This window comes from Neoarius graeffei, chromosome 24 (genome assembly GCF_027579695.1).
Source record: "Neoarius graeffei isolate fNeoGra1 chromosome 24, fNeoGra1.pri, whole genome shotgun sequence".
NCBI lineage: Eukaryota > Metazoa > Chordata > Actinopteri > Siluriformes > Ariidae > Neoarius > Neoarius graeffei.
Genome location: NC_083592.1, coordinates 8802483 through 8828909, shown reverse-complemented (window position 1 = coordinate 8828909; position 26427 = coordinate 8802483). Strand labels below are relative to the sequence as shown.

Sequence of the window (26427 nt, the reverse complement as noted above, 5' to 3'; positions counted from 1 at the left end):
TTATAGCCTCCATTGCTCAGGATTTCTGAAACAGATTATTTTAAAGGTACAGGTCGCTCACAGCTTCAGGAAAAAGGCTGTCTGTAGTGAATATAACTCTTCTGTCAGCCATCATCTGAGCACTAATGCATCACTTTTATCTAATGGTGGAGAACAGTTTGGGATGGCTGGAATTTCATTCAGAATGTGTCATTAATTCATATTTTAACTAACTGCCTGAGGCTACTTGGTCAAACTATATATAGAGAGGATATTACACGGTCACACAAATATGAAGTTTATCTCTGAGTGGTGAACATATTCACAAGTGAATGAAGCAAATAAGTGAAATTATTATTTTCTCGGTCCCAATCCTGCGCTCTGATTGGCTGGCGAGCGGGTCTGTATCCTACCGTACGGACTCCAGTTACGGACCTCTGGCGACTCGCTTGTTCACAACAACAAACATAGTTATAGTAGCATTTTTTGTCAACATTTATCTTTTTTTTTTTACAAGATTTATTTATAAGATTATCAAAAATATTGTACGCTTGCCAGCATTTCTCAGGAGAATAGCATTAATTTTACAGCATGGATAGCGATAACGACAGTGTTCACAGCGAAAGTGAGTTTTACTACCCTGAGGAAGAAGAAATAAAACATTTCAGGAGAAAGCTAAAACCTGTAATTTGCTAACACCGAGCAAAAACATGGCTGAATCCTGAATGACTCCTATTTGTATAAATAAGGGACGACATAGGCGGCAAAATGTAGTTTTTTCCCTGCCATGGAAGTGCACTTGTATACCGAGGAGGAAGCCATTTGCATTACAGCCGTGAATGAGGATTCAAAATGGCGGCTCGGCTTGGTTTTCCCTTTCGGGCGCTCTCGTTTTCTGTTAGAATTTGGTAAAGAAAAAATGAATGTGTTATTTATCAGATTAAGGTCGGCCGCTTTTCGTAGAAATGATCAATATCCCCCACTTTCTTTCCAAATCCAATCCCCGCCCCTAACCCGCGACCCCCTCCACCCTGTTAACTTGGCGGCTGGCTGACCTCTATCCCATCATGCTTTGCAGCTCCGGATCGCACCGTTCTTTCAAAACCTGTTGAAGGAGCTACTTCCGGCCTCCCAGTTTGTTTTTATTGGTGCGAAGGGAAGGTGTTTGGTTATAATTGGAGAGCTTTGATTGACAGAATCTTTCAGGGTAAGAATGTTACCCTTGCTATTGTTGTCACTATCTGAATGTAAGGTGATTAAGTCTGACGATATATTATATTCAAACGTTATCGTTAAATGTTTATTTTAATGAATGTTAGCATGTGAGTCTCCACCGCAGGAAAGCGCGCCATGTTGTTTGTGGCGGATGATGAGCGTAGTGTCGGAGTCCCGCCTCCCAGTGATAACCCTGTTATTGAATGTTAGTGTGGATCCTTTATGGGGTAATTTCATTCACTTTTTAAACTATGGTTTAAAGCTGTGAAGGTTTAATTACCTCTCGATTTCAATCAAAAGATGACTTTGGTCAGTGATTTAGTATTGTTCCAATATTTACTGATAAACATGCATCCTAATATGAATGTTTGGTGAAATTTAAAAACTAAATTGTTTCACAATTTATTCTGTAACATATGTAGATTACTTATTGGGGTATTTGGAATGTTTCATAAAGCTGTTCCACACTACTTCAGTTTGTTTTACTGTTACATGCATTTTATTATGCAATCTAAAAAAAAAAAATTCACTTAGGTGGAATTTCTTTTTATCTCTTGGGAATATCATTTATCTCCAAGGTTTGCATATTACATTCATAAAAACAAACAGTAAAATCTTACCATTAACTTAATTCCATTTGTTCTGCAATATATTAATTGCTTTGCAAATTTGTCTCAGATACAGAGGACCTTGAAGGAGTACAGATCCACAGCAAAATACCAGATCAGACAGTAAGTTCTATTCTTACTTATACAAAAGAGACATGCTAGCGTACACATTTTATGAAAAGATAGAAACACTACTTGAATAATTGACTTACATTTGTGATCTGTCAGTCTGAATATCTGTGTAGTGACATCCAGTACTAATAATATTACTTATGTGTGGTATCTTTCGATTACGTTCAATATGTCATATTAAATATTGTTAGTTTTTTCTTTATCAGACATCTAATTTTTTTAGGTTTGTTTACCTGACATGTTTCGACGTACGACTGTCGTCTTCCTCAGAGTGTCACCGGATGTTATTGGTGACGCATCTTTTATCAGCTGATGTTTCCGAAGGCGTGGCCTTCCTGTCGGGCAATATCCAAAGGGGCGGAACAGGTCAAAAACAATAAAACACAGAAGAGAAAAAACAAACCAACAAACAAGAACACAGGGGAGTAGCGACATTACCATACATCAGAGGAATAACGGAACGCATTCAAAGAGCAATGAGGAAATACAACATTAACGCACCTGTCAAACCACACACAACACTCCGTCAGATCCTGGTTCATCCCAAAGACAGAATACATCCGGAAAACAGATGCAACACCATATATGAGATTCCATGCCAATTATGCAATAAAACTTACATTGGGGAGACAGGAAGGAGTTTCAACACAAGAAAAAATGAACACAAGAGTGCGAAAAGGAGACAGCTACAAGACAAACCCGAACAATAAAAGAAAAGGCACAACAGGAAAATTATAAGTCAGCCATAACAGATCATTGCAAAAGGGAAAATCATATTATGGACTGGGGGAATGCCAGAGTCATCCGCACAGAAGATAATAAACATCAGCGCTGGATCAGGGAGGCCATAGAGATCCGTAAGCGAAGCCCGAGGACCATCAACCGAGATGAGGGAGCATACATGCTCTCCCATACCTGGAGTGCCATCTTGCAGGGGACGAACTGACAGTAGAAGGCGTGACCGACCTGTCAATCCAGACAGGAAGGCCACGCCTTCGGAAACATCAGTTGATAAAAGATGCGTCACCAATAACATCCGGTGACACTCTGAGGAAGACGACAGTCGTACGTCGAAACATGTCAGGTAAACAAACCTAAAAAATTAGATGTCTGATAAAGAAAAAAACTAACAATTGTGTGTGGTATTTTATCATAAAATCCAACCATTTTTTAATTTGTCTTTAATTCATAAATGCATAATGCTCGCTTGTTTTTATGTGGCCCATGACACTAACCATTTCCTTTTTACGTGTTTTTATAGATTATTAGAGAGAGGTTCTGATTAAGACAGTAGTGAGACTAGCTGTGATGTATGGATTGGAGACCGTACCCTTAACGAAGAGACAGGAGGCAAAGTTGGAGGTGGCGGAGTTGAGGATGTTAAGGTTTGCGATGGGAGTGACGACGTTGGACAGGATAAAGAATGAGCACATCAGAGGGACAGCACATGTGGAGAGCTTGGGAATGAAGCTAAGAGAGATCAGACTGAGATCACGGCTCGAAATTCGCGGTGGTCCAGTTGCCCGAGGCGACTTAATTTGTCATTTGGCAGGCAATTCCTGTCACTAGCCAGCCCGGCTGGCTAGTTGAAAATAAAAAAATATATATATGAAGCGAAGATTCAGAAACACCGTCAACTACAGCCGCCACATATATTAAGCGTGTGCCGTGTCTGTGTTAATCGATGTGTTTATCGGCAGGATGGAAAATACAGAAGAATTCCGAATCATATTGTGTACGAGTCAGGCTGTCGGTTTTTTCACTACTGCGCATGCATATAACATCTCGTTGAATATCGCGGTAATCACGTTATCAAAGTCAATAGATGTGGCCACGTTATCGCCCATTTAAACGTGTTTTTGTTGTTGTTTACATCTACATCTGCCAAAGCTACGTTGCGATGTAGAATTTTCTGAAAGGTGTACAGGGGACATTCCACCGAATGGGTGCCATTTGCTTGTTGTACTACTCCCAAATTAAACTTAATTTATGTCTTTAACACTGATTATAATAACACATATTTAACTGTTCAAATGTGTATTGGTCAACCTCAGGTTACAAGGTTTGGAAGTCAAAGATGGCTGCATTTTTTTTTTTCAGTCCTGTTACCGAAACTCTGAAAGTAACAGGACTGAGTTTTTAGCTTAGGATTAGCTAATACATTGAATTAAGCCAGATGGCATCATTGCTAATAGCATGACCACAGCACATTTTGGTGATTTACCAAAAGTCTGTATTTTTAAAATAAATATCTAACAAATAATTTAAGTAACAGGACAGTATGTTGACATTGGCCTTATCAGTCAAAGTTAAAAAAATCATCAAATATACAGAAAACTAAATGAGAGAACTAACTTTTGGTCTTCCCATGGCCTTCAGAAGACACAACTGATGTAACTTCCTGTTGAGCATGTGATTTATGGAATGTTCCAAATTTGTCAGATGGGGTAATATGTTTGGGTAACAGGACTGAGTGAAAACCCAGGGACACGACTAAAATGTGTATTTTAACTAGGATATTGTGGATTTCTTATGAAAAATATATTTAAACCATGGATAGGATATGGAGTCACACAACAGTGCAAAAGAAACTGTTTCTGAAGGATTTTAATCATATTATTTCATAGTTAAGTATAAAGTTAGAGTGCAGGGACAGGTAACACATGCTATTTTTCAGTGTTTTTAGGTAGTTTTTATTAATCCTTACAATTATATATCTTAAATTTGAAATCAGATAAATGTGCAGGACATTCTGCGTAATAAGGAAATGTATTTTAAAGTACATTTTTATGTGCATTTATACATATTTTCCTAGGGACGGAAATGGCACTGATTTGGTGGAATGGCTCACAGAAACCGCCAGAGACTGGGACAAAGCGGCCTCGGTCTGAAGAGGAGAAAAAGGCTGCCGATAAAGCGTACGAGAAGGAGAAACGACAAAGGACTTGTAAGCAAACGTGAGAGCAGGGTAGGCCTTGGCTGCGATACGATTTTTATGGAATAATTTTTTTTCAAGTTGATTCCTAGTCAATATGAAGCTCCTAATGCTTTCTCTCTCATAAATGGTTAAATACAGAAAGCATGTTGGACATATTTTGGGTGCTATAGTCATGATAGTAAGTATATTTGTTTTCAATACTCATACACCAAGTTGCCAAGTTTTCCAATATATTATTATTTGTTGATATTATATTATGGTGCTCTGTGTTCTCATTTATGTATTTAACAACAGTATCAAAATAATCGGGTCTTGAAATAGATGCACATTAGTCATGAACAATGGTAACTACTCTCTTTTGGGTTATTTTTGACAGAAGTAAAATTCATACATGAACAAATTTTGGCGAGTTGATTTTCTGTTTGGCGAGTTACTTTGGAAGGTAACTAGTCCGGCTGGCTGGTGAAAAAAATATGAATTTCTAGGCCTGTTATAGGTCACATTAAAGTTGGGAAAAGTTTTGAAATGATTTATCGTGGTGTCTTTTTTTTTTTTGCATCAGTAAACCCGATAATTTTAACGGGGTGTGTGCACTTTTTATATCCACTGTAGACGTGCAACGTGCCATAATAGTTTATATGGTCCAAATACAGGCTAGTGACTGCTCGAAGCCAAGTGTGAATTTATAGCAGAGCACCAAGCAAAGCTCCATACTTAAGAGAATATGGTAATGCATCCTCATTTTTGATGGCAATTGTGACCACAGGACCCCAAGGAGAGCAGAAAGGATTGTGGCCGTCCCCCTCCACTCCCACAAACTGAATCACTTCCCTCTGGTAGGAGGCTGCAGTTGATGAGAACCAAAACCGGTCAGCTTCCCCCCCACTGCAGCTGCCTCATCAATAAGGGACAAGACCCCACTGACTCGGACCACCCTCCCACCCACTGCATCACATTAACACACTTCCCCTCTGGATTGCTGTTTGCACATTTCATGACACGACACATCTTCATTCTGTAACCTTTTATTGTACATTCTGGCTCAGTGTACAGCTTATTCACTGAAATAATCCATTGCACAAACTAATATGTTTATCCATCCATCTGAACAAGTTTTATTGCACATAATATTCATCCATTATCTGTAACGGCTTATCCTGTGCAGGGTCGCGGGCAAGCTGGAGGCTATCCCAGCTGACTATGGGCAAGAGGTGGGGTACACCCTGGACAAGTCTCCGTGCCACCTCTACAAATGTATTTTCTAAATGTATAATTCATAATTTTTTATTCCATTTATATCTCTGCTTTTGTCTCTTTACTTAAATATTTTTATCTTAATTATTCATGCATCAAACATACAAGGAATTTGCTTTGGTGTGAGAACATACTGGATAATAAACCTGATTCAACTTTTCACAGATCAGTAAACAATCCTTCATTAAGATAAACAGTTATGTAATCTGTGCAAGGTCACTTCATTTTTTTTTCACATTTCAAACAGTCACAGTACATCACAAAAAGACATTCAAAAAATTAAAAAAGTGCCATACCATGACGCATACAGATAAAATGTAAATACATGAAGTACATGTTGTAAGCACAACTTACTGCATCTGTAGTGTGCATTTACTGGAGCCCAGTACAACACCATTTACTGGCATGTTTTGGGAGGTCACTGTAGGCCATTTACTGACTTGAAACGAGATTTTTTTTTTTTTTTTTTTTAGTTTTAAATTTTTTTGGGTAAATTATAGGGCTGGGTACCACCAGATACCTCACGATACTATGGCGATATTTTGCCCATGATAACGATATCACGGTACAGCGATTCTGCGATAATCGATATATTGCAAGAAATTTCAACCATATCACAATATCTGCGTCACTGAAGAAAATCAGAATTTATTGACCACTGTAAAATTACATTTCACATACATAACTACACACTCTTGCCAGACATATGTGTCTCTATTCCACTGCTGGCAAAACCAAGAGTTGCTTCACTACAACATACAGAAAATTCCCATTTCTGTGCTAGTATTCTCAACTTTTCTGTAAGCATGGACACATCAGTGCTGCTTAACAAGCAGAATCAAATTGTTTTATGAAAACTTAAAACTTGCACTGCAGACTGCACATACATTTCAGTGCTAACACTAATATCAGTTTGTTCTTTGTAAACTTGAGAACATATACCTGAGACAGGGTCTCTGCACATTTCTGACCAGCAAAAATAATACTTTTTAAGACCATTTTAAGACCACTGAGTATAAAAAATAAGACCACTACCACGGAACAAATACGTACAGTTTAAAAAAAAAAAAAAAAAAGCACACTCTAGGTTAAGTTCAAAGCATTTTTTTTAATAAAGTGCATCTTCTGCAGAACCCACAGTATTTCTGCCTTCATCGTAGTGGTTGGGGCGAATGCCGCGAAAGCACTTGTGCTGGGACCCGGAGACGCTAAAGCTGGCGTTGCACTTTTTGTGACCGTAGAGGCGAACATTGGCATGGGGACTGTTGTTGCCCGACTAGCAGCATAGCGCATATGCTTTTCCCCTTTCGAGTGAGCGTCAAGGGCTTTACAGCCCATTGTTGTTAACTTGATGTCTTTCCGACATACCTTACATCTCGCTTCATATTCTGAAGTTGCTGTTGTTAGCCAACTTTTGTATTTTGGCTCCTCAAGCCACTTGTTACTAAACTTACACTTCCCCATCTCCGTTCATGTTCAAGTTCAACCACTTCTTCCTCGTCTGCTCTACTCTCAATGGTTCTACTACATGGATAAAAGAACACACTGCCCCCTGTGGCGTGGTTCCTGCGCTATTAGAACTAGTGCTAGACACACAACGGCTCTTGTGCTACTTGTTCAGCATCTTGATAACAAACGACGCTGGTTGAATAAATAACGTTAGCGCGGTAAAAAATTCCAGACATATGTTTTTTTTTTTTTCATTTACCGTAGGCTACCCGGATGAAATTTAATACCTCCCATGTGAAATTTAATACCATAGCTCAAAAAATAGCGAAATATAATGCTTTTTAAGACCTTAAACACATATTAAAAATAAGACTTTTTAAGACTTAAGGATCCGCGGAGACCCTGCTGAGAACATTTAACTTGTGCTTATTTTGCAGGAACAACACACTGTCTGAAACACATTGAAAAGTGCAGTGTGCATCTTAATTGGAGCATCTTAATTTAATTGGAGCAAAACAGGTTTTGCAAAGTGCATCCTCTTTGTCCGGCTCACTGTTTTTTTTTCTCCTTTCCTTTGGAATCCAAAGTGCCTCCAAACATCTGCCTTAAAGTTCGGCGGCGTCTCTAGGTTTATGTTAACAGCCATGCTTGCCTGTTTTTTTTTTCCTCACTGCAACCACCGGGGAAAAAAAAAAGAGAAGACGAAGAGTGCCTTGCAGTGAGGTAGCGGCACAGCGACACCTCGCGGAGCGGAGGTGCGGAAGTCGTACTGGATTTACAACCCGTCTGAAACAATTTTATTATTTGAAAAAAATATCGATATTCAAATTGAGTATCGATATTGAATCGGAAGACAAAGTATTGCGATATATCGCCGTATCGATATTTTTGCACACCCCTAGTAAATTACTGTATTTCAGTTTATGAAAATTTGTTTGTCTTAGTTTACTACAATAACCCTGGATCTGTAATGCTGTAAGTGTAAAGCTCATATTATAGATCTCCATGATCCTTTGACACTCGCCTTTTAGAACTATTATGATTTGATCTTTTTAAAAATTAAATACATCCAGCTGTTAGTGCAGGTACACAGAGTGATGCAGCTGATCAGAGTGAAATATAAAAGTATTAGACTAAATGGGGAACAAAACAGGACAAACAGGGACTTTTACAGAAATATTCTATGGAGATTTATAATTTAATATTTCTTATGTATATTATCTCTTAATTTTATTAGGAGAAATGAGATTGGACATGTGACTGATATAAAACCTTATGCCCATACGTTAAGAGGGAACGCGTTGAAGGGTGTTTTTATACACGAGGCAAACATAAAACCTTGTGCTTGATAAATAAGTTAATTTATAATTAGTAGGACTCGCAAACAAATTATTGTAAATTCTAAAGCAGGCTGTTAACAGTAAACTTTGCTTGTTCTGGGACATTTACTCTGTTTTCCTGTTAAAATACCAAATAGATTTAAAATGGTCTTAACAGAACGATAAAGAATTCTGTTCCTTGGTAATGTTATAAAAAGCTTGAATGCATTTAAGGTCTTGAAGTTTTTAAATTAAATATATACTTTTCTTGCCCTGTGCCCACACACACACACCACTGCCATGTCACCAAGTCAGTAAAATACAAGACCTGCTTCATAAAAAGGGACAATGACGGTTCATACACTTTAAAATGGGTATAAATGGGTATGAACCATCTCAAGCCCTGCTATAATGCATCATAACTGATGTTCAGTGGGTAATACTCAGGTGTAATGCTCTAATTTTATACGTGCGCATTTTGGCACAAGTCACTGATTTAGTTCTGATAAACACTGGGAACATTCTTCAACAGAACTCTTCTCTTTGGCAGGAGATCCCTCATACTTCAATCATTCGAATACGTTCAGGAGCTGTTTATTAAAAAAAAAAAAGCAATTCCATGAAAAAGTTGAAAAAACAATGAAATAACCTAATATTCTACAGTAACTATCAGAAGTTCACTTACAGGGTTCGACTTTATCATGTTTCATTTCTGAAAGAGATTATGGACAGACCGTTATTAGAACCAGATCCATCATCACTACACACTCTACATATCAGTTTACACAATTAAGCTGTAAATATATACGGGGTGTTTCAAAAAATCTGATATCATTTCACAATCTAATAACTTTGCCAATTCTTACTCAGTTGACCTCAAATTTTAACAGCATGTGTGGAAACAGGTCAGAATTTTATGTTTAATGTTTGTTTTGATCTTTTTAGGTATAGAAATGCCATTCACTGGAAAAGAAAAGGTGTTGTGTGTGAGAGTACGATCGAACAGTCCAACAAGACTGCAGCGTGCATTTATGAGAGAATTCTCTAAAAACGCACCAACTGCAATGCAGATTCGGACACGGCACAAAAAGTTCAAAGAGGAAGGCTGTCTCTCTCTCTCTCTCTCTCTCTGTGTGTGTGTGTCAGGCAGCACGCATATTGAAAATTTGTGAAATTGTTCACATACCTTTGAATTTCTCATTCAGATTTTGAGGAATAAATCTTATATTGCTCAACATTAAGCCTGTTCAGTTTCATTTGCCGAGACTATGTAGTTTCTGGGATATTTACATCTCAAATAATATAACATTTTTTGAAACACACTGTATAATTTAATTAAAATATTAAAATTTAAGACATCTCTCAGGGGAATGTTATGATTGTTTCTGTTGAACTTCATGTTTGAGTTTTGCTCACCACACCACTTCTTCATGTAGCGGATTCCAGCAATGAGGAGGACACTGAAGGCAACAATGCCAAGGACGGCAGCAAGGAGTATGATGGATGCAAAAATGCCAATTCGACCTCGTCCTGATCCTCCATCTGTTAAATCAGAACAGTCTTTACTCATCAATAAATCTCTCTTCACTCTGTAAATCTGGAGTTGTGTAGGAAGGGTTTCTTCAATCTCTCAGGATTTGCCCTTAAAACTCTCAGATTGCAGGGTTTGACAAGGGACAGAGGAAAAGATCAGTGATAAATGCAGTGCGTGTGTGTCAGTTACAATAACAGAGCAGACCAATCCTGAGAGAGAGAGGGAAAAAAAAAAAATCACTGCATCATGCTGAGATCAGAAATCTGAATCGCAATTTCAAGAGAGAAAATCTGGCCATGCTCTCTGGGTGGGAGGGACATTCTCTTTTAATGGTAGAAAAGTAGAATAAAAAAAAAAGGTATGATGACTAATTCATAAAAATATAATTGCAGATATTTTATTTAGAAATTCACATTGCAGATATTTATATTTAAAAAAAAAAAAAAAAAAAAAGTTTTACTCCTGAAAATTCCAAGCCCACATAGCCATAATTTTGACACGTAAAAATATAATTAAAAGATGTTTACAATGGTCTTAAAGAAATGAAACTACACATCTGTAGTAGAAATTATTAGTCAGAATTTAACTGTGACTATAAGAGGCAGGAATTTAATGTCCGTCAATGGCGGCTTATGACTCGTCAAAATTATAGACGACAATCAATATGAATCGGGGGGGATTTCACCATATCCTCACCTCTGTCAATCACTCTGCTACTGGCCAATTGTGGGTGTCTGAGCTCATGTATGTGGAAGAGGGCAGACAGTGTGTTCATCCAAGTGTGTTAAGCTCAAGTTCAAGCAATTTGTCATTAAGGCACAACGAAATTTTTGCACTAGTCCCAAAGGTGCAAAAAATTAAGACAAAAATATATAAAAACACAGCACGTCCTTAGCAAGTACCTGAGAGCTAAAAAGGTGATAGATAAAATACAAAATGAGCATAAATACACTCAACAAAAACAATATGGAAATCAAGCAATATGAACAGGTTGTGGATTGAAGAGAAAAACAAATGTATTGCACATATCCTCTCTCAGACTGTGGAGATATCAGAGTTCACCAAGTTTATTGCAGTTGGAAGGAAACGGTTTTTAAGTCTGTTGGTGTGCGTGCGTATGGATCTGAAGCGCCTGTCTAATGGGAGGAGCTTAAACAAGTGATGCGTGGGGTGAGCGACGTCCTTTATAAATGTTTTTAGCCCTCCTGACACAGTGAGTGCTGTGCAACAGATCCAGAGATGGCAACTCCGTGCCAACGATGGCCTGTGCTGTTTTCACAACACGCTGTAGGGCTTTTCTGGCAGCTTTGGTGCAGCTGCTGTACCAGGCGGTCATACAATTTGTTAATATGCTTTCTATGGTGCACCTATAAAAACTGACCAGCAGCCTCTGGGGGAGATTGACTTTCCTTAATCTCCTCAGAAAGTAGAGTTGTCATTGTGCTTTGCTTACTACCCCTGAGGTGTTATCAGTCCAGGAGAGGTCCTCCGTGATGGTCACTCCCAGAAACTTGAAGCTGGAGAGACTTTCCACAGCCTCTGCTCTGATGGTCACTGGGCTGTGTGCGGTCTTTTTGAAGGTCCTGAAGTCCACAATGATTTCTTTGGTCTTCGTGTTCAAGACCAGGTTGTTGTCATCACACCACGCTGCCAGGTTGTGAGCCTCCTCTCTGTATGCGGCTTCATCGTTATTGGTTATAAGCCCAATAACTATTGTATCATCTGCAAACTTGATGCTCGATTTGTGGGTGGGTTGACAGTTGTGGGTGAAAAGTGCATAGAGGAGGGGGCTCAGCACACAGCCTTGCGGCACACCGGTACTGAGGGGGAGTATTGAGGTATTTCACTCACGTGACCAAGTCATGTGATGCTGCCATTTTGGACGGCACGGCTCGAATCAGTTTGAATGCGAGGAAGGCGACAAACGAAAAACATAAAAGAAAAAGGAGCGAGATGCAGAAAACACCTTCACTATCCAGTGATGTAGGGCATTTACAGGGCGAGCAGAGGGAGAGGTATTTGCAAAAATTGAGGTTAGCAGGCTAAGAGAACGACGTTTACCTGCTTCCACCAGGATTGTTCACTGATGTACGGAAGTACACGAAGCCCTCGTCTTTACCTTACTTCGGCCCACAGGATCTGTACACCTATGTCGTTAAAAACCCATCGCCATACACAGGTATTGATCTGAAAGCGTATAAGAGTTTGGATGCCTACAAATATTTTGTGTCAGGCTGGGTAACATACCTACATCAGCGGGTCGTCCCTGGAGCCGGTGGTCGCCATCTTATTACAGCTAAGGTTTGTTCACATTTTCATTTACTTTCGGTCCTCAGGATAAACAAAATGTTATTAAAGGTCATTGAAATAACTTCTTAGTCTGTTGAGACATGGCCCGTTATAAATTTGCTGTTACCAGGCAATGACTAAGAACTGTATTATTAGGGTCGGTGTCTGTGTTGTAGCAGTGTACTAGCAGCTAGCTGTTAGCACTAGCTAATGTCAACAACATCGTAGCTGGTATGTTACTGTAGCAATATTTACGTTCAGTCATTTGGATGACTGTTAAAACCTTTCAGTCTCAAGTTTTTCCTTTACTGGATTTATTAGTTTACTGAGCTAGCGCGCTCGGCCAAACCGGGAGCCATCGCGCGCTCTCCGGCCGGGCCGGGAGCCATCGCGCGCTAGCTCAGTAAACTAGTAAATCCAGTAAAGGAAAAACTTGAGACTGAAAGGTTTTAACAGTCATCCAAATGACTGAACGTAAATATTGCTACAGTAACATACTAGCTACTGTTGTTGACATTAGCTAGCTTGCCGTCCAAAATGGTGGACACCGGGGCGTCACATGACCCTGTGACGTCAGGTGAAATACCTCAATAGAAGGCGCATGCATGGATGCAAGTTTTCCGGCATGTGCCGGAAGCTCCGGTTTTTTCAGTTCTGAAAAAGTAATTTTTCCAAATCGTGTAAATCCATTGAGATTTTCGTGTGCGCGCGTGCGTGTGTGTGGGGGGGGTATAGGGGTGGCCCTCTCACTGCCTCACTCTCAGCGTATTACTGGGTTACCGCGGTACAGTCTCTGCACGAGACAAATCTTTTCATCTCGTCTTTGCCACAAACCTCATTCAATTTATACGTCACTCACTGACGAGCGGTCCTGACTAGCCCGTTGTTTCACGGTGCTATACATGTGTGATATGTTTCACGCACGTAGTTTGACCAAATCAACACAGCTATTCTCATGAGTCGTCGTTTCTTTCGGTGCAAGTTAGAACGGTGCTTTTGATTGGCTCACTATTAACTGCCGTCCAATGAAACTTCAGCTTTTATAATAAGCCTTATTTCGCTTCCCTCCCTTGCGACAGATCCACGTGCTTTGCTTCTGGTTGCTGATCAAAATATGTCAAAATGAAGTTATCGGAAGGCTCCAATACAAAAGGATTAGAAAAGAAAGACGTCTAGAAATAAATGGAGATGGGAATGGTTAAGCGAGTGTGACAAACAGTGACAAATGGGGAATATGGCTGAGAAAACCGGACATCCCAGGAGTTGCGCATTGTGACTGCTGTTAAAGACTATCAAGTACGGCTCCAGCGGGAATAAGGGACTTAAGGTCACGCCGATGAGACTAATCACTTGAAAAACAAGACGACTGTCCAATCAAACCAGGTACAGTAACAGTTTATTTATTAATGTCAGACTGTATCGTTATTGAATTGATTTGTGAAATAAGGGACATTGTTAAACTTGTACCACATACATACAACTTTGATAGGTAGTGTATATGATGCAAGTTTAATAATGATTGAGGGAAGGGGGTATGAAGCTGGGCACATGGCCCCTAGACCAGCCAGGTCAGGCCGGCGTAAGGGGACATTATGCCCAATTTTTTTTCACTTCTGATCATTAACATGAATTTGTCGTCATGATTCGTTTCTCTACAAGGGACCATGCATACATACACCATTTATAAAATATTACTTATAATTTAAATGAGATTCATTTTGTATCCATGATGAGGTATTAGATATGAATTAAAAACTGTTATGGTAATGTGTACATTTATATTTGCAAACTAGATTTCCCTACAACCATTCCTCTGACATTTTAGAACTTATGTATATACAGTTTAGTATCATATCAATATTATAACAGTTATGTGATTGAATTTCAGAGAAATCAGCAGCCAGATTCTGCGGAACAAGATGTCAGATGAAGCGCAGTCATACTGATGCAGATGTCACAGGAACAACAAAAGTCTACAACAAGTTCAGACAGAAAGGAGAGGATAGTGAATTGTTTGTTTCTGAAAAGAAGGGAAACTAATCATGTTGAACATGTTTCAAGGTATGTTGAGTATTTTCCAGGATTATGTCAAGTCATTTCAGTCTGAAAAACCTAGGATTCACATCCTTCACAGCAAAATGGTGGAAGTTGTTCAACGTCTGATGGGAATGTTTGTGAAACCTGAACACATTCCTGATAGTGCAAGCAAGCTGAAGAATCTAAATGTACGGTAACACACAAAAGCATCCAGAAGTCTGATAAAGATGTCTGTTGGCAAGTATGCATACGATGACTTGAATAAAGCTGATTAGACAAAACATGTACTCACTGGGTGAACAGAACCTACAGTGATCTGAGAACAGGCTATGTTATGGCTGCCCTGAAGATGCCTATCGACAACAAAAAACTCTGCGACTGATGTCTGTTCTTGACCCAGATTTTGTAGGGCACAAACAGAAAAGTCCCTGAAAATGCTTGCAGAGAGAATACCACAGGCATTTCCATCAGAAGAATTAGGTCAGCTGTCCGTCGATGCAGAAAAATACAATACAGACCAGCAGGTGAAGGAGTTGGCATCACAGTATACCGGTAGTAAAGATAATCACATTGACAGTGGATTTTGGGCAAGGGTATTTTCATTGGAGAGCTTCAATCAAGTGCAATACCCTGCTCTGAAAAAGCTAGTGACATCAATACTAACAATATTTTCTGGGACCATTGATAGAGGCAACCTTCAACATCATGGATGAAATCATAGAGAAGGATGGAACAAAGATGACTATAACCAATTATGAAGCTGTGCCCATCATCAAAACTGCCTTAAGGAAAAACATGTGAAAAGGACAGACCTCAAAGTATCTACAGCCATGAAAAAATCCTGCATCAGTGCTTTTGCCACGTATAAGAAACATAAAACAAACTTGAAGAAAAGCAGAAAAAACACGAAGAAAAACTGCAGACATCAGTTAAGTTACTGAAATTAGAGAAGGCAAAGAGAGTTGCAAAGTTGATGAGGCTGAAAAAGAGAATTTGAGAGAAAGGCAGCAATAAAAACCAGAAGAGAAAGAGTGAGCGCTCTGCTGGCAATTCCCGTCAGTGGAAACGCATCAAAACAAAGTAACAGTAACTTTCACATGGTCAAAATGTAAAGTCATGGATAATTTTGGCCCAGGTGTTTTCTGCAAGTATTGCTCCTAAGGAAAGAACTTTGAAATTAATGATATTGGCCGTGCACTTTTCTGATTTTGTGCCATGTAGTAATGAGTTCAAAACATTTATTGGTGATTTAAATTGTTATCTGATATTGTGTGATGTGCAAATGCAATGTGCTTTCTTCTAGAATTGAAATTATTCATCACAAGTATCTGCTTTAAACAACATGTTTTTTTGGACATTTGATTACATTTCAATTATTAAATAAAAGTAAGGTAGGTCTTGAAATAAGTTTGTTTGCTTTATCATCTTTTCTAATGTGGTTGTTAGGTTGAAAACTCATTGGTAGTCAGTAATGGATTAGAAAATAGACATTTTTGTATATGGAAAAAGCTGAATCTTATTTGCTAAAATCCAGGAGTTTCTGAGGACATCAAGACATGTGGCCCCTTATTTTAACTCAAGCTGTGCATATATTGTAAAAAAGGTATCACAGCAAAAGCATATTAAAAATAGTTGTTTCAACATTTAAATTAGTAGTTGCTAGATATTTTGAAATATCAAGCCTTGTACTTGAGTTATTTCAGATGAATTGATGAAATGTATTAAACATTTCATGTGAATATAGAAGTCATAACTGTAACCAATTATGAAGCTGTGCCCATCATCAAAACTGCCTTAAGGAAAAAACGTGAAAAGCACAGACCTCAAAGTATCTACAGCCATGAAAAAATCCTGCATCAGTGCTTTTGCCACGCATAAGAAACATAAAACAACTTGAAAAGCAGAAAAAACAGGAAGAAAAACTGCAGACATCAGTTAAGTTATATTATAAATGTTTGCATGAGATTGCATGAGAGACAACCATTTTAACTTTTAAATTTTTTTTTCGAGCCCTAAGGGGGGCTCACCCCCCTTTGTAAGCCCCCCTGCATGGCTGTGCCATGCACGTCTGACTTTGTCAGACTTTTCAGGTTTTTGAAAAAATTTTATACTTGCACCCATGTGCATGTCTGCCAAGCCTGACAGACTGGCGGCGACTGGTCAGAAAGTCCAGTAACCATTTGCATATGTATGGAGTTAATCCTAGTGCAAACAGTTTGTTGATCAGCTGGTTTGGCACAATGGTGCTAAACGCTGAACTGTAGTCAACAAACCGCATCCTAACGTAGGTGTTGGGCTTCTCCAGGTGTGAAAGGGCTGCATGAAGAGCCACACCTCAGTCAATCTGTTTGCCTGGTAGGCAAACTGGTGTTGGTCGAGATCAGCTGGGACAGAGTCTTTGATGTGGGTGATTATCAGCCGCTCAAAACACTTGGCAAGAACAGGGGTAAGAGCGACTGGACGATAATCACTGAAGCAGGTTATTGTGTTTTTTGGGGATGGGAACAATGGTTGCTGATTTCAGGCATGTGGGAACTGTGCACGAGAGAGAGAGAAGTTGAATGTGTGTGTAAATGCGTCTGCTAGTTGGTCAGCACAGGCCTAAAGCACACATCCTTGTATTCCATCAGGATCTGCTGTTTTCCTTGTGTTAATGCTGCAGTGTGTCTGTCGTCCTTGCTGTGTGTGTAGGACAAGAGGCTGCGAGTCTCCGGTCAGATTGATGCTGACAGGAGGCTGGTTATCGTCTTTGCCAAACAAAGCAAAGAAAGCGTTGAGCTCCTCTGCTAGGTCATTACTGTTCTTGAACGGCGTGCGCTGCAAGTCATTTTTCTTTTTGTAATCAGTGATTGGACGCCTTGCCTCATCCGCTGTGTATTGGAGTCATTGCCAAAGTCCTCTTCAATCCGTTGATTGTATTTGTGTTTTGCTGACCTGATGCCTTTTTTCAAATTTGCCCTGGGAGAGGGGTTTTGTAAGGAGCAGCTCTTAATCTAGCTTGCACGCCCGCTCGCTCGCCCCTTTTCTGTTTCCTCTCCTTGCGCCGTCTGTGTCGTCTCCTTCTGAGTGCAGGGGTTAATGCTGGTCCCAGTGTTCTAAGCATCTCCTGTGGAATGGCCCGAGTTGAAATCGTGGTTTTTACAGTTCGTGCTGATCTGTAGTAGCAGCTCCTGGCGGCTGGAGTAAAAGTTCGCACTCGTTTGTGAGACAACAAAAGTCAGTAAAAAAGAACACTACATAAAGCACCTATTTGAGGAACACAAAGCCGCTGCATCTGTGCATGTCGCCATTTACAGTCTCTAACTAGTGTTACAGTCCAATGTGACACAGCAGGATCAGCAATATGGGAATAACAATGAGGGTGGCTAGCTGCATGCGTTTTGGAGAAGGCAGCAGCAGCACGTGTTAGCTTTCACCCTCCTCAGATGGTAGCGGTCACAATGGGGAGAGCTGACTGGTGGGTGGGAATTGGCAGCAAATTGGAGAAAAAAAAATTATTGGGGGGGGGGGGGGGGGGGGAGTCCTGTAAAATATCATCTGAGGTTTAGTGTGCAAACTTTTGCACTCAGCAAGGAACATACACTAATGTCTAAAAATTTCATGTGTAATAAAGTAAATAAAAACCATGCCTTCATTCAGTATATAGAATACATTAGTAAGTATCAGTAAACATTCCTTCATTGGGGTAAACAGTAAACCATGTAAATCAGTGTAAGGTCCCTTAACTCTTCACATTTAAAATAAAACAATTTACATAAAGGCATTAAAATCCATCATATAGAGTTCCGGGAAGATAGCGGAAAGAGTAGAAGCAAAGTTAATTCGCGCACTCAAGTCGGTTAAATAAATCTCCCAAAATAACGGCAACTCGACAGACAAATTGAGGAATGAGTGCGGTAACCAAACGAAGGAACTGGAAAAGCAACAAAAAAAGTGGAAGAGCAACCTGAATTGGAAGAAATCTCCGACCGTGAGGTCAGCAAAAGTGAGGAAGCTGCAGCCAGGAAAATGGAGCAACAAGCAACCACACTGAGACGCTACGAGCTGGGCTAGCCACTATTAGCAAAGAGAACTTAAACAGGAATTAAGACGCGAGCTATCCCACTTCAAAAGACGAGCTGAAGCGAGATGAAGGAAGAAAATCACTAGCCTGCAACAAGAAATAGAACACAAGTTCACAGAAAAACAACGAACTACAAGCACAGAAAGAGAACATCATCGAGGCACACACGCATCGCTGAACTGGAAGAATGGCAGACAGAGGCAAACGACACATTAAGAGAGATGTGGGAGCAGACCTGACAGATCTCATCTCATGGGAGATCAAGGGAAAACAATACCAGAATCTTTGGCCTAGTAAAGGACAGCAAGGGGAGCTCCATTATCAAATGCCTGGAACAGCTCCTTAAAACCAAACTTGAGCTACCTGAAGAAACCCATCTCCAGCGAGCACACCAAGCCCTCACTCAAAAACCGAACCCAACAGCTACTCCCAGATTGTGATAAACTTCCTACAGTCTGAGATTAAGGAAATGATTCTGAAGAAAGCATAGCAAAAGAAGATACAGGTAGGGGGTAAATGACTCTTCTTTGATCATGATTACCCTGCCAAGATTGTCCAGAAACAAAAGTCATGTTATATATAAAAACGAAAATACAGATACCCTGGAGCAACAGAGTGAAGACGCAACGGAGTGAAGATGTATGAAAGCAGCAGGAGACATGAAAGAGGAGACATGAAAGAGGCTACAAGGTGGACATGCCTGGTGGGGACACCGATCCTACAGGAGGGGGAGGATGCACAGAGCGATGGAGTGGCAAAGAGTGAGGGGGAAAGAATGGAGATGGGAAGCTGTGCACCAAGCAAGAGGAAAAACTACCGGATTACCAATGGAGATCAAAAGTGTTGCTTGACAAAGGAGATATCTCTGTGGAATAAGGGGGGGAAAAAATGACATATGGACAACGTGGAAAAGCAGGACTAGAGGATAAAACTGGACAGGCAACGAGACAAATATGAGAGAGTACTGAATGAGCCTGTCCACATATTAAACTGAAATGACTGAGATGTACGGTAAGTGAACTGATCCACAGAGAGAACATTTGTACTTTTCCAGACTTCTTTAGTCTATGGGTCTGTCTCAGAAACTGGGTACTGTGGGGGAACCCCACTAAATATACTCAGCCAATAAACTATATGGTTTTGAATGGTGATGTTGGTTTTAATTTGAAATAAAATGATGAAAGAAATACAGATAAAACTAAATCTTTGATGTGAATACTCCATTCAGAATTTGGCAAAAATTCTGCAAATTTGCGGAAAAATGGCGGCTTGATCTGGGACATGATAAATGGTTGACTACATTGGGTTCCCTTAAAAAGGTTGTAGTCCACTGAAAAGTCTACGGTTATCACCAATTGTATTTTAAGTTGTAACTTTATACACCTAAGAATCGGTGCGCTCACAGAATAATCATAACCGTAATAAAACATCATGCAAAATATTTGATCACCATTGTAACTTTTCTGCAAACCCAAAACCAATACGATCGTGTGTTTTGATCTAAACGGAAAGCCTCAGGGTCGAGGTCACTACCTCACCAAAAGTAGTAACTTAAAATCACTACGCCGTATAAAAATTTAGTTATAAATCTGCGATTTTGTTTTTTAAAACGAAAGCTGAAAGTTAGGTATAGAATATGTTTCTTAAAGAATGTTACGATGGTAGCTGGTCTTGTATGAATTTCTGAGCTATAAAATGAGTCGTGTTCTATTTTTTACCATAGCGTGTTATGTGTGTGCGATTTAGAAACAAAACCTAAGCAGAGTGCCGCGGCTTGCCTTGAGGCGAATCGCGTCCCGAGGCGCGGGCAGCGCTGGTTCGTTGGGGAGGGGGCAGAGGCCGCTGGCTGCCAAGTCTGGGGAGGCTGGGACCTCCCCTGGCCGAGTTACGAGTGTGCAAAGTCAGGCTGGAGCCTCCGATAGAAACGAAACTGATGCGGAACACCGCGCCGCGGGGCGAATTACGGCTCTCTCCTCGTGCTTCCTTCCCGTGGGCGGTCGCAAGCCAAGGTGGGCGAGGCCATGAATACTAATTTACGAAGCGACCCAAGTTCGTATGGCTTTTTCCGATCCGCTCGTTTTTCCGACTATTTTCTTTCATAAGCTAATACTTGCTAAGTCTCAGCCAAGTCTCTCTCTCCTGCTCATTTCCTGTCTCTGCACTGTCCTATCCAATAAAAGGTGGAAAAAGCCCCAAAAAAATCTCTTTAAAAAAAAAAAAAAAATGGGAGTAGAATTACATTTTCACATGCAGCATGCATATGCAACTCGGAGTGGACTATGGTATTTCATAAAGTGCCAGTATTAAATGTTTTTGGCGGAAGGGCACCTTTAAAGAAGTGTTGAAGCTACAAGTCAAGCTAGACTCTAAAATAACAGACCAGGAGTGCTGCTCCAGAATATATGGAGGAGTTCCTGAGGACCAGAAAAGGAGTCGGTATCCATGGCCTGTTTTGTGGAAAAATTGCTCAGGGAAAACTTCAAAAACACTGCTGCCATGTCACTCACTAAGTCAGTAAACCTACAAGACCTCATTCATAAAAGGGACAATGACTGTTCATACCTAGTATATATTTAAAAAAAAAAAAAAGAATTGTCAAGATCTGCTACAATATTTCGATCATAACTGATGCTCAGGCGTAATGCACTACTGATGCAGTAGGATTTTTTTGTATTTCATACATGTGCAAATCATTTAAACTAAGTTAGTCCTGATGAACACTGGAATAACATTCTTCAGCAGAACTCTTCTCTTTGGCAGGAGACCCCCGTCACTGATCATTGTAAAAGCTTCAAGAGCCGTTTTTTTTTTAAAAAAGCAATTCTATGAAAAAGTAGAAAAAAAACCTATTAAAATGGAATAATCCAATATTCTACACTAACTATCGGAAGCTCATTTACAGGGTTTGACTGGATCATGTTTTATGTCTGAAAGACATTATGGACAGACCGTTATTAGCACCAGATCCATCATCACTAAACATCAGTTTACACAATTAAGCTGTAAATACACAGTACTGTGCAAAAGTCTTCGGCACATGTAAAGAAATGCTGTAGATCAAAAATGGCTTAAAAATAATGAAATGTTTCAACATTATTTAAAAAAAATAAAAATAACCTGGTGTGAATTGTTGAACCCCCTCAATATTGGTTTTCTTAACTAAACTAAAAACAAGTGTTGCCAGGCAAAACAAACCTCGTCCAGTAGCATTTATGATTAATATGAAGGATGATCTCGCGAAAAAAAAAAAAAAAAGGTCCCCTTTAGGTCCATGTGGCTACCAATTATAAATAAAATAGTTTTCTGATCCCATGTCCATACAGTAAATACAGCATATTTTATTTATATATATATATATATATATATATATATATATTAGGGTTGGGCGGTATTACGGTAAGAAGGTATCCCGAGGTATCCAAAAGTACCAACGGTATCGGTCTCATTACCGTCATTTTAAAAAAATATATAATATCTAAATAAATATGGAGTACATGAGGTCATAATATAAAATAATAAATTGAAGATCATCCCGAATAACTGTGTGATCGTATTTTCACTAATTCTATCAATTTCCTAAAGAAGTTCTCATCGCGTGCAGGGTTGTTTATGTCGTTACCATGGCAACCCTGCGTGACATTTTGGAGTCTGACAGAAAGCTTCGCAAGAGACTGAGACCGGGGGTGTCATGGCTCAGATGGCTAAGGCACCGTACCATAAATCTGGGGACCCGGGTTCGATTCCGACCCAAGGTTATTTCCCGATCCCGTCTCTCTCTCCCCCGCTCATTTCCCGTCTCTCTATACTGTCCTATCTAAAAAAAAAAAAAAAAAAAAAAAAAAAAAAAGAGACTGAGACCGCGGTTGAAAGATGGCAAGTCAAGATAACGAGTTAGTGGCAAAAAAAAATACAACATCGGCAGTGTGGCAGTATTTTGGTTTCAAACCAAACGAAAAATCTAATATGTCCCCTAAGGCACACCATAGCCTGGGGTACTCCACTTCCACGAGATCTCTCCAATGAGTTGTGTTTTGAGTAGGTTACATGAGTAACAACAAGGTAAAATAATATAACGTATGACATTTGGGATGTGGGTAATAAACGTTTGAAATGTCATCTACTGAAGAAACGGAAGAAAACATCGTAGCGTAAACTGTTCGGTTTCTGGTGGGAATTAGCAATGCGCTTGCTATCTTTGTTGGGTGTGTTAAACCGTATGGATTTAAGTGGAATAATTGTAAGGAGTCATGTGATCAAGACAACGTTTTAAGCAAGGTAAGGCCATTTGATTATTAATTTCCCCGCCATGGCATGATGTGGGCCCATATGATTTTGCCTTGTGCAGCTATCACGCATTTGAATTAGGTTCGCCTCATTTGCGCTGAAGAATATGGTTTATCGCGCAGTCTAAACGGACTTGGGTGTTGGTTGATTCTTTTTCTTTTTTTTATTTCCCATGCTTGAAAGGGTAAGATCCTGCTCATCGTGTACTTTTTTTTGATGGAGCAGGTGAAATAGTGCTGCAAATGGCGTTTCAACGCAGACATGTGTAAACGACAGTTGAATGCTATTTTCAAGATGAAGGAAGAGTTGCGTGATGCTTTGAAATATCTCTTAATGCACAAAATTCGCTTTGCTGCTTAATCCATACCACAATGCACACAATTCGCTATGCTGCTTTTAAATAGTACATTTGAGGCATAGGCGCACGTTACACAGTAGGCCGAAACAAAATATTATTTTTTTCTCGGTAATACCGTATACCCCGGGAAAACACAGAGACAGTTTAAAGGTATCAAAATTTGGATACCGCCCAACCCTAATATATATATATATATATATATATATATATATATATATATATATATATATATATATATATATATATATATATATATATATATATCTCAGGGCTTTGAACCGGTTCAAGGAACGAAAACGAAAACCGGGAACTTTTTCTATTTCACATGGAACAGAAACGAAACCAGAAACTTTATTATTTTTTATGTTCCGGAACAGAAACGCTTATTAAAAATAATGGTAACCGGTTAATACCGGTTTTTATTTCGTTCCTCAAAGTTTCTGTAGCCTACAAATAGTCATTCTTCTCCTGCGCAAGTTTCTATGACCCGCTGGGGTTCACTTCCTGTGTGACGTTCGCTGATTGAATGGAGAGAGCGGGAAGGTGGACTACTAGTGAGTAAATGCATTACTGAGTGTCTCTGAGCAAAGAAGAGCCTGAACGATGTAACCTCCCTATTGGCTGTTTGTAAAAATATATCAGTTGTTGCCCTTCCCACGGGAATCATCGCGGGCTCGAGAGACGAGACCTGACGAGTTAGTTCGTTGGTAGCAGAACAAAATCTCTGGACACAAATCGGGTTTTCAGAAAAGGAAAGAAAATAAACGGAGGGTCGAAAATACAAAAAAGGAGGCAGAAAATGCAAAACGAGTTTTAAGGTAGGACAAATGGTTACTTTTCTGAGGCAGCCCGCCATGGCTGCCTGCAGGCTTATTTATTATAGCCCATTTAGTTAAAATAGTTGATATAAAATGTTTATAGTTATGTGATGGTTGTCCTGATTTAGACTGTTGTTTTTTTTTGGGGGGGGGGGGGGGGGGGGGGGGGGTTGCGCGATGTTGCACCCGGGTCCAGATTAGGGCAGAACCGGCCCTGGCTACATTTCAGCTGTAGTTTATGAATGTATGTACTTGCATAGATGTGTACTTCCAATATGGCGCCTAACAAAATCTCGCGGCGCGGTGACGTCATGCGGTAGCCCTCTATAGGGCCTGACTAGCCTTTGGTAACACACTAAACGAATTATCTTTCATTTTTGGCACTTTTTCTGTTTGTGTAGATGGGAAGACATACTGAGAATCCAAATCGCCAACATTTGAAATAATAATTGTTTTGAATTATTTCTTGTCTTATTTAATGAAGGTTGTAATAGAATTAGCCTACATTTGGCTTAAGCTGGATGAGACAGAGACATAATTTTATAGCCATTTGTTAAACAGCTGACAGGGAACGTAATTAACCGTTCCGGGAACGAAATTTTTTTGTTCTAACCGGTTCGGGAACGTCTATTTAATGGGGGAACCCCAAACCGGAAACGTTAAAATTCCGTTTCTGTTCGGAACGAACCAATAGGAAAAAAATTCCGGTTGCATGCATGCATGCATGCATGCATGCATGCATACAGTCAGTAGCCACAAAAATTAAGCGCAATCCAAAAATGAACAATTAAAAAAAAAAAGTAAAATATACCAAGTGTCTGTACTTTATATTATTCGACTCTTACAGTTTTCGAAACTGAAACCTTCGAACCGAGGCAGACGTACACACCCTGTCGCCATGATCCAAACTCTTATTTCCTGGAAATGGCCCGGCGCTAGAGCTCAGTGGAACACACTTTCCGTCTGTAATAAGCATAAACATGTCTGAAAGTGATTTCTTTAGTCTAGTCCATTTATTTCAAATGATGAACTGAATTGTATACACTCACTGCCCATTTTAATCAGAACACGTGTATGCGCGATTGTTACACTCTTACAGCACGATGACTTAAATGGCAAGTGCCTCTGTATGAGGCAGTAGATACAACAAAAACAATTTTGACCTTTTTGGTGACCTTGACCAGATGACACTCAAAATGATGGTGGTTCTATTTGAGACCAATGCCCATCTATCCTAAAAGTTTCATGAAGATTGGCCCAGCTGTTTTCCTGTAATACTGTTAACAAAAAACCCGACCGAAAACAATACCTCGCCCCCTGGTGGACTCCGTCCCAGACGAGGTAATAAATGTAATATGAAAATATGTATATTTAAACACAGTTCTGGGAAATTATTTTTATTCTTGAATGATTTTCCCCTCACTAGAGGGGTTCTTCCTCTTCCAGATAACAAATGGCAGCAACAATCATGACACCAATCCGCCATCTACCTACTCCTCCGCCACTTGATAAACAAACAGTCTTTATTCTCTGCTGCAGCAGTAAATCAGCTTTCACTCTAAATCTGGAGTTTTATAGGAAAGTGTTTCTCTGACCTCTCAGGATTCGCCGCTCGCTCACAGGCAGCACTAACTCCTTCTCCAAGCTGCTGTGCTGAACCACGCAGGTGTATTTGTGTTTCTGCAGCTCCTCAGCTGGGACTTTCAGAATGCTCCTCTTCTGGAAGCTTCCATTCTGGTTGGGTAACGTCTCTGTGAGCTCCACATCCTCAATCAGGTCCTCTCCGTCCTTCTGCCAGGTGATATTCAGGGCTTTGGGGAAGAAAGCTGTAGCATGACACACCACCTCTGGAGATGATGAGTGTTTCTGGAACACTGACGCCTCGGGACGAACTGCAGAGACATGGACATAAATATCATCTCAGATTTATTATTTAGACTGTAAATAACACTCGTGTGTGTTGCAGGGACAGAGTACATCATTACTGTGTACACTATGGCAGTGTGCATGCATTGTAGTCAGTGTATGCCATAGTAAACAAGTGTGTTATTAGTCTGTTAGTGTGTGTTATTGCACTATCAGAATGCATGTTGTGAAGGATGAAGGAGTGTGTACATGGTGTATAACCGCTGCGCTTATAGTAACCAAGC

At 39.8% G+C, this 26427-nt stretch overlaps 1 protein-coding gene across 2 annotated transcripts in view; it reads right to left on the bottom strand.

Moving 5' to 3' along the window:
* Window positions 1-5881: 5881 nt before the first annotated feature.
* Window positions 5882-26427, bottom strand: part of LOC132872637 (class I histocompatibility antigen, Non-RT1.A alpha-1 chain-like) — a 45787-nt gene continuing 25241 nt past the window's right edge. For both annotated transcript variants that reach the window (XM_060907590.1, XM_060907591.1), the window contains 4 exons: window positions 25873-26169; window positions 10311-10436; window positions 9580-9606; window positions 5882-9484 (listed from right to left, as the gene is read on the bottom strand). In XM_060907590.1, the coding sequence (XP_060763573.1) occupies window positions 9453-9484; window positions 9580-9606; window positions 10311-10436; window positions 25873-26169 (482 nt within the window). In that variant the 3' untranslated portion in view covers window positions 5882-9452. The remainder of the gene's footprint in view (window positions 9485-9579; window positions 9607-10310; window positions 10437-25872; window positions 26170-26427) is intronic.